Here is a 15,032-nt window from a genome sequence, read left to right as displayed (position 1 = left end):
AGACAGACAAAATACTGTACCTTCTCCCCAGGTTGTGGTAGAAACTGCCCAAAGCTAAGTGGCATCCTGAGGCATCCGTCACTGGACAGTGTGGGCCAAAGCGGCTGGCCCGTTCTGAGGACTCTTGTCATACTCAAGGGCAGGGCAGGGCCCCACAGGGTGACAGCGAAGGCTGTAGAAGCTGGGCCCAGGGGCCCTCTGCACAGTGCACCCTGACAGGCCCTCCCCTATCCCCAGAGGGATGTGGAATCTGAGAGGAACATCGGAATTGCCAGGGTGTTCACTGGGGTCCTACATCCCAACAAGGCCAGAGCCATGTTGCATGTCCCGGGCCGAGTGTGACATGGAGGTGAAATGGGTGCCCGAGCGCAGGGGCATCACATGTCACCTGTGGGGGGCCCGCCTCCCCTTGTGAACACTAACACTGACCTTTCGCAACGTGTCGTCTCAGTTGGATGTCGCTTCACAGCACCATGCGCATCCAAGACGCCCTCCCTACCCTGTGCGAGTCTACAACTTAGGACAGTGCATGGGTAAGAGGTTCCGCTCCAGGGTGGGAAGGACCCTGCCTCTTCTTGTGGATAAAGTTGGCCCTGGTCGGGTCAGGCGGAAGCATTCAGTTGCTGGAAGGCTGAGCAACCATCCTGTGAGATCTCTATATGGAGAACTGGCAACAGGTGCTGTTTCGTGGAATGAGGTAGCCGCAAATTAAAACTGAGTCCAGGGATGCTTGGGAAAAAGGAACGAGACCATGAGGGGTCTGAATTAGGTGGTTCGAGGGACAAGCACAGGTCCTGGAGGCAGTACCCCTATAAACACCATATTGCTCTGGTGTGTAAACGTGGATAAGCGCAAGAATGTGAACCTGCATGGGTTTCTGCTTGGGCTGGTCCAGCCAGGAAGTAACATAATGAGGTGTGTCAGGGGAATTTCAAAGCTGGAGAAAAAAAAAAAAAGCAGGTCAAGTGAAGTAATCAGTTTTTATTCTTCTATATAATACATGGATATATAGATAAATTTTCCGTAAGGAGTTTGCAACCCTGAGGCAATGTCCTTGGGTACATAATGTGTAAAGCAACAGCAAATGAATTCTGAATGCAGGAATGACAAACTGGAATTCAAAAACATAATTTAATATTTCTGAAATTGCACACATAACCAATAACATTCTATGCCTCATCTAGTCTCTAATCCTACCAGTCCGACTGCCGTCTCTACTTAGGTTTCAGCAGATATGAGTTCAATGTCTTCCTTCAGATTGAAATTTCATAAATTAGCATGGGATTCACACACAGGGATTTTTTTTTTGTCTGTCAAGTGCATGGCCAGAAAGCATGCCTGGTTCTTGCACGCAGCATCTGCCCGCTTGAACACTTTCGCCCCTGGGGGATTGGCAGCCCTCCAAGTACAGTGGTCCCAGGGTCTTGGAGGGCCGCCTGGGCTCCACGGGAGGCACACTCTCTAATTTGAGGGGTACATTGGGGAGGGGCAGAGGAAGTAGAAGGTCACGGTTGACTGGGTAAGATGGACTATCCCAGCAATGGAGTTAGAGAGCCAGTGAATGTGACATTCTCGGTTCTCAGGCTTTACGGCCCATCCACTGTGGAGATAGGGTCAACAGAGGGGTCTACAGGTGGGCTACAGTTGTGCCTGGGGGCAGGGGATGAGGGTCTGGGGTATGAGGAGACCTCTATTGTAGTTCTTGCCCAATCTCCTAATGGACAGCCACAGCCCTTTCAGGAAACGGCAGAAAGCTATTGCTGAATACTCTGTGGCCCCACAGTTTCACAAACTATGGTAGAGGGCAGATGCTTGCGAGAAACTAAAGGTGAGTTCATTATATTATGTATATATTATCATCTTCCCTCTGGGGATAACATACAAGTGTAAATAAAGCACAGATGTCTGCGAGGTGACTCGAGCTACAAGCTCTCTTCGCAACTAGAGGGTGACTTTTGCCTTGAACCAAGCATCAGGCCTGACATGCCAATCATGACAGTGAAAGCAGACCTTGGCCCTGACCTGCAGCAATCCTGAGTCCCCTCTCGACCATCCAGCCTGGGTCTCTGAGGATCTCCTCTGGCTCTGTGTATTGTGTGCCGTCATTCTTACAAAGGGTGAGTGCAGCTTCCCCCTGTGTGTTGGGGCGGTGGCCCTGCTAAGGGCATGCTCGCTCACCTCACTTGTCAGAACTCCTGCGCGGCCGGCGGAAGCTCGAGACATTCTCATTCAGTGCATAGATTCTCCGGGAGAACTCTTCAAACTCCCCCAGGACTTGGTCATCACACTCCACGGCCACCGCGCTGTCCACTGGGATGCAGTGGAAGGCTTCCAGCTGGTGGCCTGATGTGAAGCCAGTGGCTTCCAGCCCGATGATCTCCTCTGCCTGCTCCACAGTGCAGCACAGCTCGGCCTCTGAGGCCGAGGCTGGGGGGAACACACCCGGGAGCTGGGCAGCCATGGCAGGGCCTGCCTGCTCGCCGGATAGCACCGTGCCATTCACCATGGCCAAGTGCCCGGCGAGGCCTTCTCTTTGCTCCTGGCTGGTGTGCAGGCTCAAGGACTCTCTGTTCAAGCTGTCCTCCAGATCCACTCCATTTTTCTTGCTTTCTTTGGACAAGTCCAAGCAGGTGTCCAAGGAGGAGGACAGCGCTGCTGCCTTTCTCTCAGACTCCGCCCTGGGTGGTGTGGCCGCGGCAGGCTGGGCCAGGGCCGTGTTGTAGCTGGGGGGTGGGGTTTTATACTGCAGTCTCTCATTCTCTGAGCTGGCCCGCTTGCGGTGTCCTGGGTCTGGGGAAGGGAAGGCCCCGGAGAAGCCGCCATCCGCACCTCGGAAGGCGGAGCTCTGTCTCTTTGGAACAGGGATGGCACTGGAGGTGTGATGCCTGTCGCTAGGAGACAAACAGAAAGGAGAGTTACGCGTTCTTGCAAGGCTTGCCTGGGAAACTCCTGGAGCCACAGACAAGAAATGCACGTGCGGATGGCAGGAAAAGTAGACAGCAGTTGTTAGTATTTATTTTAGTGTGTGGAGCTGAGACATGGCATGAGGCAGGCTAGGCCCATCCCACACTCAGAGATGTGTGAGTGGGGTCGCACAGGGGAAGACGGAGAGGAACTGGCTGGAGTCCTTGTAGAAAGGAACTCACGTAAGACATGCAATCAACTCCTCATTTCAAGGGACACTCCTGATTATCAGTGGCCGTCTTACTAATTAATCCCTATTTTTTCTTCAAAAGCAGTCTTCATTGTGTGGCCAGGTTCAGCGACATACCTGCAAGGACTCAGTGAGGCAATGACAAAGCTAGACCCGCTCCTGTAATCCACCACTTCTCGGCCGCAACCTTTCTAAGGCCAGGTGCTGATCACCTTGCCTTAGAGGGAGGCTGGGGTGGAGAGGGACTTTTATTTATTTATTTTTTAAATGAACAACGAATGTGGGACATGACACTTCATTTTCAGTGACACCCTGATTTTTTTTTTTTTTACAATATTCTTCTGTTTGCTTGAATTTTTATGAGAACTCAGGTAATGACAGCATTAGATATAAGTTGTAATAAAACATTCTCTTTTAAAGAATGGTAAGAAGAAAAAAATATATACACATAAGAAGAATGGTAAGAAAATGAGCTCTTATGGATAGACAACAAAGAAGTGATACAACTAAGGCTTGTCCTATTATTCCCTTTTGTCCTTTGCCCTCTACGTTTGGCTACATGAGATGAAACTTTCCAAAAACATTTGTTGAAGAGTTTCTCACAATTTGAAAAAGTTATTTTCTTGATGGCTTCTGGACCATGGATACAACCATGCTATCATTCAGTGATGACATAGTCAGAGACAGGTTCTTGGAGTGGCCTGAGGCCCAGGACCGGGTCTTGGAGTGAAGTCAGCATGGGTCGCGTCCCATGTCGGCTCCTGCTGTCCGACCTCCTGCCTGCAACAGCTCTTCTGCTCCTGCGTAACTATCCTCCTGCTGGTCTGGACTTATGGTGGGGCTTGGACGGAGCAGGTGTCCTGGGGACTGTGGGCAAAGCAGGGGCTGACAGTCTGAATGCCGGGTCTGAGGCTCCTTCCCTCTTCCCTGGCCTTTTTTTTTTTTTTTTTTTTAATAAACCTTACAACACTGGCTTGGGCTGCTCAGAATACATTTTCTTATCACTCCCAGGATCTTCACTATATTCCAGATTTTCAAGATAGCTGAGCTCCAAATAGGTGAAGTATTATTAAATAATAGCATTGACCTCTATGCTTGTGTATATACAGAGACATATGCGATTTGATAATTATTATAATTATAAAATAGAAAATAAAAAAATAGAAACATAAAAATCACAAGACTATTATCCATTAAATAACTACTATAAGTTTTGATTTTATGTGTGTTCAGGTAAAAAAAACCTTAAGGCAGTGTTTGTGGTAGACATACATAATTTTGCAGCCTGTGGTGCAAGTTTTTAAAGCCTCTTGCTAAACGTAATTCCAAAAGGCTGCTCCCTTGAATGGAATATCACAATTTACTTAATTATTCCCTTGTTTCACTATAAAAGCAAACTGCTGTGAGCAAGACTATATAAAAACACAGTCATGAATTTTTAATAAAACATCTTCGGTATTCATTTGTCATAGAAGGTTTCGATATTTCAGTACAGGCTGATAAAAAAGGACAATTTACCTTGAGCATTGTCTAAAATGGCAAACAATAGATCAGAAAGGAAGGGTGTTGGGGGGCTTCCAAGTTCTTTCTGTCTGACTTGTGGCCCCATGGTGATGCTTCTAGATGGAGCAGAAGTGGGAACTCAGAGGTACTCATTCTTTTTAAAGGCTTTTTGACAAGTTACCAAATGAAATTAGTGCTTATGTAAGTAGTGAGGCAAACTTATTGTTTCTACTCTTTACCATCAACCACAAATTGTGGGTGTTTGGGGAAAGGGTGGGTGCACCTCTGCTCTTGCCCAGGCACCCACTGTGCTCAGGGCACTAGATTTGGGGTTCACAGCTTGTGGTTTAAGCAGTCAGACAATCCAGCCGGCCATTGCACACTCTCCATCCCTTCCTACAGAGCCATTTTCCTTTGTGGATGTCTCTTCCAGCTTGGCTCAGGTACAATCTGGAAACATGATCTCCAGGGTTGAATGCTACGATTAAAACGAATTGATGAAAAAAAAAAACACAACAACCCATAATTGCAAATTTACTAGGCCATAGTTTGGTGAAACAGGGTATAAACTGTGGACCAACTGAACCACATCAGGGCTGTAAATTACTTAATAATAAGCCTTGTGCTGGGAGTACAACAGGATTTCCTAGGGTCACAGTTAATTGTAAGAGGAGGGGAAGCCAAGTGGCTCGGCGTTTAGAGGTCAAGGGGGGGACTGTCTGGTTTACATTTGGCTCGGGCTCGAGTTTCCTGGGCGTTCTCTGCATTAAGTGATTAATTCCTTTCTCATTCTGGGAGTCTTTATTTATTGCAGCCAGTTACCTTTTCTTATCTCTTGGCTCTCTCTGGAGATAGGGGCCTAGGGAAGGATCTTTACAGACCTGCCACAGTGATTCCCTCTAGTTGGAGTTATAGCCTGAGGTTGAGTTCACTATTTATTGTGGGATGTCTCCTCCTTTGTAAGACAAGATCATGAGGGGGCAGTGCAATGGCTCAACTGGCTAATCCTCCACCTCTAAGTACCAGCATCCCATATAGAACCTGGTTCATGTCCCAGCTGCTGCACATCCCATTTAGTTTTCTGTTTATGGCCTGGGAAAGCTGAAGATGATGGCCCAAAGCCTAGGGACCTGGAAGAGGCTCCTGGGCTCCTGCCTTTGGATGGGCTCAGCTCTGGCCGTTAGAGCCATCTGGGGAGTGAACCAGGGGATGGAAGATGTTTGTCTCTGTAAATCTGCCTTTCCAATAAAAATAAACATTTTTAAGAGACATCATGAAATGATGGGAAGGAGAAAATAAAACAAGGCTGCTGTCATCCTTGGCACAGGGCCTGGCGTGGACACCGAGGGCAGTAGTGACCCTAACGGGTTACTGCGACCATGATCAGCTTCTCCATCTGCTCAATCTCAAAGTATTGTCCTCATCTCACCAAAGATCACCTGAGGCTTGCCTCGAAAAGGAGCAGAGTAAGAGGTGGCAAAGCTGGACATCTCAGTCTTCTGCTTTCTCTCCTATTTGCTCTCATCCAGCAGTCTGCTTACAGCAGGAACAAACAACTCTCCACCCACCTGCCTCTCGGCTTCTGACATCATCTAGCCAGCCACAAGAAGCACAAACAAAACGAAGGCAACTGGAAAAGAGTTCTGGAGCTAAAGTACCAAATCTGTCAACAGCTTCACTCTGCCCAATGTGAAGCAACATTGCCGTGGTTTCCTTTGTTTCCTTGGGGCACAGGGATGGGGCGGAGGTGAGGGGTGGGGGCTCTGAATAAAGTACAAATGCTCAAAACACCACTGTCCGCCAACTGCTGTGCGACTGTCAGAGAACTTTTTGGAATCCTTGGCGGTACATCCCAGTTGTCTCCAAACTTACAGTTTACTGTTTATCTATATGAATTTAGCTTCAGGGAGAGAAGATTTTTTAAGTGGGAGAATATTTCGATTTCCTAATCCACATAAAAGACAGCATGTCCAGCATGCTAATGTCAACTCCCCCACCACAGCCCCTGGGAAATGGTAGAATCCAATTGGCTCTCCTTGTCCAAACTGGATCTACCACTTCCCTCTACTCTTCCTCTTTCTCTCTGGGTTTTACTATCGGAAGCCACAGCCTCCCCGTAGAGAAGAGAGCCTGAGAGAAAACACTGATTCAAAATGGGATTCCCATGCCTATACCCTCAGATGCAATATTTCAGAGTTCCAAGCTATGTGTTCCCCCTCACTAAAACATGTACAATGACCCAACAGTGCAGAGTACAATGAGAAGTTCTCAGTAGAGTGAGTAGATACTCCATGAATTATTGATAATAAAAGGATCAGCTAACATTTGCCTTTTTAATTAAAAAAATGAAGCTTGAGGTATCATAATGACTGATCATTTATTTGAAAGGTAGAAAAAGAAACAAAGAGCGAGTGAGTCAGTTAGCAAGCAAGCAAGAGCTAGGCTGGGCCAGGCTCAAGCTAGAGGTTCTGGAACTCCATTTGAGTCTCCCACACTGCAGTGACCCAAGTCTTTTGGCTATCACCTATCGTCTCCTATGGTATAAATTAGCAGGAAGCTGGATGGGAAGCAAAGGTGGGACTTGAGCTCTGGGCACTCCGATACGGGATGCAGGTGTCAAAAGTGGTGGCTTACCCTTGCACCACAATGCCTGCTGGGTAAGTAACATTTATGAAAGGAATGGGCTAAGCACTCTATTAGGGGCTTCTCCCAAGGTCTCATTCAATCCCTATAACATCTATGTAAATTATTATTAACACCCCTCACTCTTTACAGATGCAGAAGCTAAGGCACAGCAGTCAGGTAATATGACCAAAGTTACAATACCACTCAACAGAAAGTTGGGATTTACCTTGAACCTTTTTGACCTAATTAACTATGTAAAGCTTGTCAAAAAAAAAAAAAAAAAAAAAAAAGAAAAAAAAACACCAAGCAAAAAACATTTCTCAAAATAATTAAAAAGAAAAGAAAAGAAAAGCAAGCAAGCAAGCAAGCTGGGATTTAGCCAGGCCAGCCGGACCTGATGAATGCTCCTTTGCTTTTCTCTCCTAATCCCTAGGGTCTTCCCATTTTTTCTGTTGCCTTATCAAATGCCTGCACTTGATCTCTTATTGCATTCCGGGTGGGCTGGGGGTGGGGGTGGGGATGAGGGTGGCAGGGGTGGGTGGGGAACCAGGAGAGGGACTTTTAGGTCAAGAGAATTGATATCTTCCTCCTTTTCCTGCCCACACTTCAACTTGCTAGGACTTAACACTGCTAGGCTAAGTATCAATTATGAACAGAAATAAATTCTGCCACGAAATGATGCAAATGTGGAGCCAGGAGAAAACAAAATAAAGAAAAAAAAAAGCAAAAATTTGACCACATCTAGAGAGTTCTTGAAGCTGGGGGTGTGTTTTCCAGTGATGGGCAGCACCTGCCCCCGCTTCTCTTTCAGATGCACTGTGCTGTCCAGCACCAGGGCTCACACTGTGGAGCCCTGGGGAAGAGTTCAACTCAAAGCCTTGGCTCTGGGTCTTTGCATCCATCCAGAATGTTTCCTGGGAGGCACATGACTCTCTCACAGCTGGGCAATGCACTACATTCTCATCTTCTGGACCCTGGCCAAAAGCTACGGCTACAACTCAATGGAGTAAGAATACTTAAAAAACGCGAGGGGGAAAAAAACCCTCTTAAACAACATTTGATCTTCTTTTCTCTCTCCCCTTGCAGCAAGCTGTGAGCTCATGGCCAGGAGAACGCTGCACGGAGGTGTTTAAGTTGGTTTACAGCCACTAGAAATGTTTGAAGCTCTAGGTCCCACTCGAGCGCCAATATCATGTCAACTGCACTAAAAAGCCATAATAGTTTCTCACCTTCTTAAAGATTACTGCTTAAATAATGCAGAGCAGTGACAGGCTATGCGGAGTGCCAAAAACAGGTTGCCAAGGCGAAGCTGAGGTGGAATTACGTCTTCTGGCAGCTGAGCAATTATGACATAAAGTTAGTTTTTGCACAACAACAACCTCCATAAATCAGGCTACTATCCTTGCTCAGAAAGCCATGCTGGGAACCAGCAGAAGCCAGAGCTCCTTTGAGGAAAGCCAAGCCAACCACAGCAGCTAGCTCTTATCTCCCAGGAGCACAGCGAGCTGCGGGTTAAGAGTTTTAAGGATGGCAGTCTGCTGGCCACAGGCAGGCCAGCCCAAGGCCTCTCACCATTACCAGATAAGTCTAAGTACTTAATCTCTGTATTGGATGTTCCAAAAACACACAGCAAAACAAAAATAGATACAAGCCCAGGTCCGAGGCACACGCTCCAATCTGTGCCAGGGGTCACTTGTCGTCCCTGTGGTGCTCAGCAGGGAAGGGTCCTGCCAAAGACTGACTAAATAAAAACAGAGCATAAAAAGGTGTAACGGAACAAGGGAGTCTTCAGGTTTTATGGAAGCTGAGTTGTGATGGAAAGATGGCTCTGTGTGAAAGTTCCACCGGCAAACGACACCAGCAAGCTGAGAAAATCCAGTGCCCCAGGCTGGGTGATGATGGGAGGGTTCGCCAGGTCTCCGGGGCCCAGTGCAGGGTGGTAGGCAATCAACACCGGGAGAGGGCATGCTTTAGCTTGAAGCCCACTTGGAGGCCAGCTCACTCTCAGGGCACAGCTCTCTGGGGGTAGGCAGTGCCAAGTAACTGCCTGGGGAGAAAATTGGGGGTCCTGGGAGGGGGTCAAGTCAGCCACTTCCCTCATCAGCTCTCACGCTAGGAAGCCACCACATAGATGCATGCAATCCTAGTTGACATTACGAGACTGTAAAATGGCCTGTAGAAACAGAGACAGCCCATCTTGATGTCATTTATACAGAGTGTGACTAACAGCTTACAAGAAAACCTGTAAAGAAAGGGCAGAAAAGCTCGGAAGGATATCTGGGGAGTTCCAGGGTGGTGCTGGAGACCTGGGTTTAATGAAATGTTTTGGTGACAACTAAAAAAATAAAACCAGGGGTCTGGGCCCAGTGTGGTTGCCTAGCAGCTAAAGTCCTCACCTTGTCCGTGCTGGGATCCCATATGAGTGCTGGTTCTAATCTCGGCAGTCCCACTTCCCATCCAGCTCCCTGCTTGTGGCCTAGGAAAGAAGTCGAGGACTGCCCAAAGCCTTGGGACCCTGAACCCACATGGGAGACCCGGAAGAGGCTTCTGGCTCCCAGCTTTGGATCGGCTCAGCTCTGACTGTTGCAGCCACTTGGGGAGTAAATCATCAGATGGAAGATCTTCCTCTCTGTCTCTTCTCTGTATATCTGACTTTCCAACTAAAATTTTAAAAATCTTAAAAACAACAACAGGGGTCCACGTGGTAGTATAGTATGTTAAGTTGCTGTTTAGGACACTTACATTCCACGTCAGAGCACAAGTTTGAATCCTGACTCCTCCGCTTCTGATCCAGCTCCCTGCTAATGTGCCTGGGAAAGTAGCCAGGGGATGGCTCAAATGTCTGGGTTCCTGCACCCACACAGGAGACCTGGGTGGAGTTTCTGGCTTCTGGCTCTTGGATTTGGTCTGGTCCAGCCCTGGCTGTTGTGGCCATTTGGGGAGTAAACCAGCTCATAGAAGATTCTCTTTCTGCCTTTTGAACAAATGAATAAATAAATATGCCTTTAAAACAAGAAAAAATACCTTCTTAACCTTTGCCAGTGAAACCTGGGGACTAGTAGTCTCCCAGAGCCCAGCCCCAGGAGCAATATGACCAGCAAATACAAACCCTGGTCAGAGAACGTGTTGAGAAGAATGTATTCAGAACGTCAAAGGCGGACTTGAAGGGAGCGAAAGGAAGCGCAAGACTGCTGAGACCAGTGACAGATCCTGGGAAAGCTGAGCCTCCAAGCGGCCTTTAATCAATTCTGACAGGAACTGAACATGAGGCTTTACTTGATATTTTGAAAGAAGAATGGACAGCTGCACCACTGTTTTAAGAGAAGCCCAAGGCCTTGGGCAGGAGTGCTTGAGTCATAGCAGCTATCAAGGAACCACTGCTTGGCAAGGGACTGTGGATGCCTGGGACAGCATCTATCTATCTATCTATCTATCTATCTATCTATCTATCTATCTATCTATCTATCTTCCTTCCTTCCTTCTTTTGATGGATTTATTTGGAAATCAGCATTACGAGAGAGGGGGAGAGAGAGACTGATCTTCCATCTACTGGTTACTCCTTGGATAGCCTCAACATCTGGTGCTGGGCTAGGATGAAGGCAGGGGCCAGGATTTCTTCTGGGTCTCCCACATGGGTGCACTTGGGCCATCTTTTGCTGCTTTCCCAGGCTCACTAGCAGGGAGCTGGATCAGAAGTGGAGTAGCCGTGACTTGAACCAGTGCCCGCATGGGATGCCAGCATCTAAGACGGCAACTTTCCCTGCTATGCCACAGCACAGGCCTCAACCTTATCTTTCAGTCCTCTCTTACCACCATGAGGTGTGGTGCAAGGCTGTATACATATCAATGAACATATTAATACGAACTTCCTGATGGAATCCCTTATTCAGATGTCTGCTGAACATCCACTGTACCCCTAGGTACCGGGCCTCCTTCTGGGGATACGATATTAACGGACAAAAGCCACTGTTCCTGCTTTCTGACATAGCCCATTGTCCAAGAGGTGGGACAGATGTGTGTCACAGTCACAGACATAAATGTGAAAGCACAGCCTGCAATCTATGCCAGGTAGGAGAGGAGCTGCCTCGCAGTGTTGGGGACAGGGAAAGGCCTGGAAGAGGCCCTGGTTCGAAGGCCTAGCTAGAGATGTTCATGGGGAGGAGTATGGGTTGTTGGATGACAGAAGGAACAGCTTGCTAAGACTGTATAACAAGACTGGAAATGGTTATTTGAGGGCCCCGATGGTCAGTGAGCTGAGAGCTGTTTGGTAGGAGAGAAGCTGGAGAGGAAAGCAAAGGTCACAGTGTGCAGATGCCCGTAGGGTTTTGGCCATTCCAGTGCTTCAGGCAAGTGGGTGGGGGTGAGTGTGTGGGTGAGAGCAGAGCCAGGCTGACACACGGTGCCCTCTGGCCACAGCTGGAGCACAGAGCAGCAGGGGAGACACAGGCCATGCAGTGGGATGGGAGCAATGATGGTGGCCCTGGCAGCCAGACTGGCAATGGGCAGGTACAGAGACACAGCAGGGAGGCTGGCGAGATGTTGCCAGATTGGACACAGCAGCGGTGAGGGCAGGGAGGAGATGAGGGTCATGCAGCAGAAGGGATGGAGGCTCCATCTAGGTGGGGAACAGAGGCTGGGAGGGATAGGGGGTCCAGGACGGGAGTTGGTTTGGCATCAGGAAGTACTGACCCTAAAAATAAAGTGAGAGAGAAAAGGGCCGAGGACTGGGCCTTTGGGCACTCCAGCTTTCCGTGAGGAGGTAGTGAGGGGAGCCTGCCCGGGAGATAAGCACAAGCTGTCAGAGAGGAATGAAGAGAAGCAGGAGGTGGTTGTAATCCTGGGATTCCTTTTCTGGAACCGCCAGATGCTAAGCGATCCCTTATGCACAACACTCTATTCTTAGCGTAGTCACAAAGGGCCGTGTTGTACAATGGTTAAAGCAGGAGTTCCGAAACTGTCCAGACAAGGGTGAAATCTTAGTCCCCTCTCCCCACCCCCACTTGATGTCTCAGTCACCTTTCAGTTACTTTAACCCTTTGGCTCCTGCGCTTGCCCATGTGTTAGAAGAAAGAGGAAGACTGGTCCCTGTCCTCAGGGCTGCCAGGAGGGTTACTTGACTGCACGGAGCAATGGGCTCAATGCCTTGAAGAAGTGCCTGGTTTGCAGAAGCAGTCACATGTGCTGTAGCTCACAGCAGACTACCACCCACTGGCAGAATCACTGTTGACAGGCATCATGTAACATGACCTTTAACTCCAAAGCTGAAACACAGGAAACTCACATTCGGCCTCAACCCAGAGGTTCCTAAGGGAGTGGCTGCTGACAAGTTTTGTCCCCCCAGGTAACTGCCTTATTCTTTTTTTTTCTTCTTTTTTTCCCCACTTTTTAAATTCATTTTATTACAGCCAGATATACACAGAGGAGGAGAGACAGAGAGGAAGATCTTCCATCCGATGATTCACTCCCCAAGTGAGCCGCAACGGGCCAGTATGCGTGTCGATCCGAAGCCAGGAACCAGGAACCTCTTCTGGGTCTCCCACGCGGGTGCAGGGTCCCAATGCATTGGGCCGTCCTCGACTGCTTTCCCAGGCCACAAGCAGGGAGCTGGATGGGAAGTGGGGCTGCCGGGATTGGAACCAGCGCCCATATGGGATCCCGGGACGTTCAAGGCGAGGACTTTAGCCGCTAGGCCATGCCGCCGGGCCCAACTGCCTTATTCTTAGCATCCCAAATCTGCACATGGCTGCACCCTCATATTGATGTTTGATGGGCAAAGTTCCTATCTTTAAGCCTTGAAACCTGCTACAGTGTGTTCTCTCTGAAGGCTGCTTACTGAGTGACACTCAACAACTTAAAGAACCCCTCTTCAAGACACTGCCTTCCCAGGACTGAATGCCTATGTGGCTTTTCTGCTGATTTCCTGTCCCCACCATTAAAGCACTCTTATGTTCCAAAACCCACCTGCAGCAACACACCTCCATCAGAGTACCAACTCAAGTGATCTCTCTGGATTCTCAGTTCTCATTATTGGGACTTCTAATTGATACTACATATGGTCACTTGCTTCTTAACACATATTTTGGTAGACATGATTGAAATCTACATTCACAGGGCAGGTGCTGTGGCACGGTGGGTAAAGCCTTCACTTGCAATGCTGTCATCCCCCTATGGGTGCCAGCTTAAGCTTTAGCTGTTCCATGTTCCATTTACCTCCCTGCAAATGTGCCTGGGAAAGCAGCAGAAGATGGTTCAAGTGCTTAGGACTCTGCGCCTATGTGGGAGACCCAGAGGAGCTCTTGGCTTTGGACTGGCCCAACTCTGACTGTTAAGGTAATTTAAGGAATGGCCAGTAGATGAAAGATCTCTCTCTCTAAGTCTGCATTTCAAATAGGCAAATAAAGAATAAGAATAAGAATAAGAGGAAGAGAAGGAAGAGGAAGAAGAGGAGGAGGAAGAGGAAGAAGAAATCTGCTTTCATTGCCTGTCTGTATACAAAACATTTCCAAATATTAAGGCATTTCATTATAGTAGAGAACACAGGGGCTGGCACCTTGGCCCAACTGGCTAATGCTCCATCTGCAAGTTCCAGCATCCCATAAGGATGCCAGCTAGTGTCCTGGCTGCTCCACTTCCCATCTAGCTTTCTGCTTATGGAATGGGATAGCAGCAGAGGATGGCCCAAGTCCTGGGGTTGCTGTACCCACATGGGAGACTTGGAAAAAGTCCCTGGATTTGGAATGATCCAGCCTTGACCACTGAGGCCATTTGGGGAGTGACCAGTGGATGGAAGATCTCTCACTTTCTCTCTCATGTGCCGCCCTTCAAATACGTAAACAAATCAGCAGTCACTGCCTGTCTGTGAGGCTCCAGAATAATGAAATGTATATGAAATATTTCTAATCATTAGGGCATTTCCACTACAGTAGAGCATACAGATAGTAAACCAAGGACCAGAACACCAGGGATGCTTTGTATACAACGTGCATTTTGTACAATATTAGGGAGAGGGCACTGGTATTCAGCTAGAGGACCTTCAGAAGAGGCTGCATTTGATCAGTGCCTTGAAGACTAAGTGAGAATTAACCAGGGAGGGAGGGAGAGACAGAATGAGAACAATGAGAAATAAGAAATGAAAGGGAGGGATCCTGGGGGCCAGTTTGTATCCCAGCTGCTCCACTTCCCTTTCAGCTCCCTGCTTGTGGCCTGGGAAAGCAGCAGAGGACGGCCCAAAGCCTTGGGACCCTGTACCCGTGTGGGAGATCTGGAAGAAGCTCCTGACTCCTGGCTTCAAATCAGCTCAGCTCTGGCCATGGTGGCCATTTGGGGGAATGAACCAGCCAGATGGAAGATCTTTCTCTATGAATACCCTTCTCTCTGTATATCCACCTTTCCAATGAAAAAGTAAAATAAATCTTAAAAAAAAAATGAAAGGAAGGACATTCAATGAAATACAATGTATATACTATGATTTGGTCTCTAATCGAAGACATACCAAGATGTTGATGTAGGATGTAGGGATGGGGAAAGAACTTTTTTTTTAAGCATTTTGTGCACACTTAATAAAACATATTAACATAAGTTTCTTATGGTAGAAATTAGGTTTTGAAAGGGTAGAAGTAGATTCTGGCTAAATGAGTAGGAGTTGTGTATAATTTATATGGAAAGCCTTTTTTTGTTTTGTTTTTTTTTTTTTTTGGAAAGACATTTTTATCTTCCCACTCTGAGTGTTAGCACTAGCAACAGGAGATAG

The 15,032-nt window shown here is 47.8% G+C and overlaps 1 protein-coding gene across 1 annotated transcript in view; it reads right to left on the bottom strand.

The window, feature by feature from the left end:
- Positions 1-963: 963 nt before the first annotated feature.
- Positions 964-15,032, bottom strand: part of UVRAG (UV radiation resistance associated) — a 312,534-nt gene continuing 298,465 nt past the window's right edge. The window contains exon 15 of the mRNA XM_058663601.1: positions 964-2,891. Within this exon, the coding sequence (XP_058519584.1) occupies positions 2,180-2,891 (712 nt within the window). The 3' untranslated portion in view covers positions 964-2,179. The remainder of the gene's footprint in view (positions 2,892-15,032) is intronic.

The sequence above is a fragment of the Ochotona princeps genome, chromosome 4, assembly GCF_030435755.1.
Source record: "Ochotona princeps isolate mOchPri1 chromosome 4, mOchPri1.hap1, whole genome shotgun sequence".
Taxonomy (NCBI): domain Eukaryota; kingdom Metazoa; phylum Chordata; class Mammalia; order Lagomorpha; family Ochotonidae; genus Ochotona; species Ochotona princeps.
This window is presented reverse-complemented; position numbering and strand designations above follow the sequence as displayed.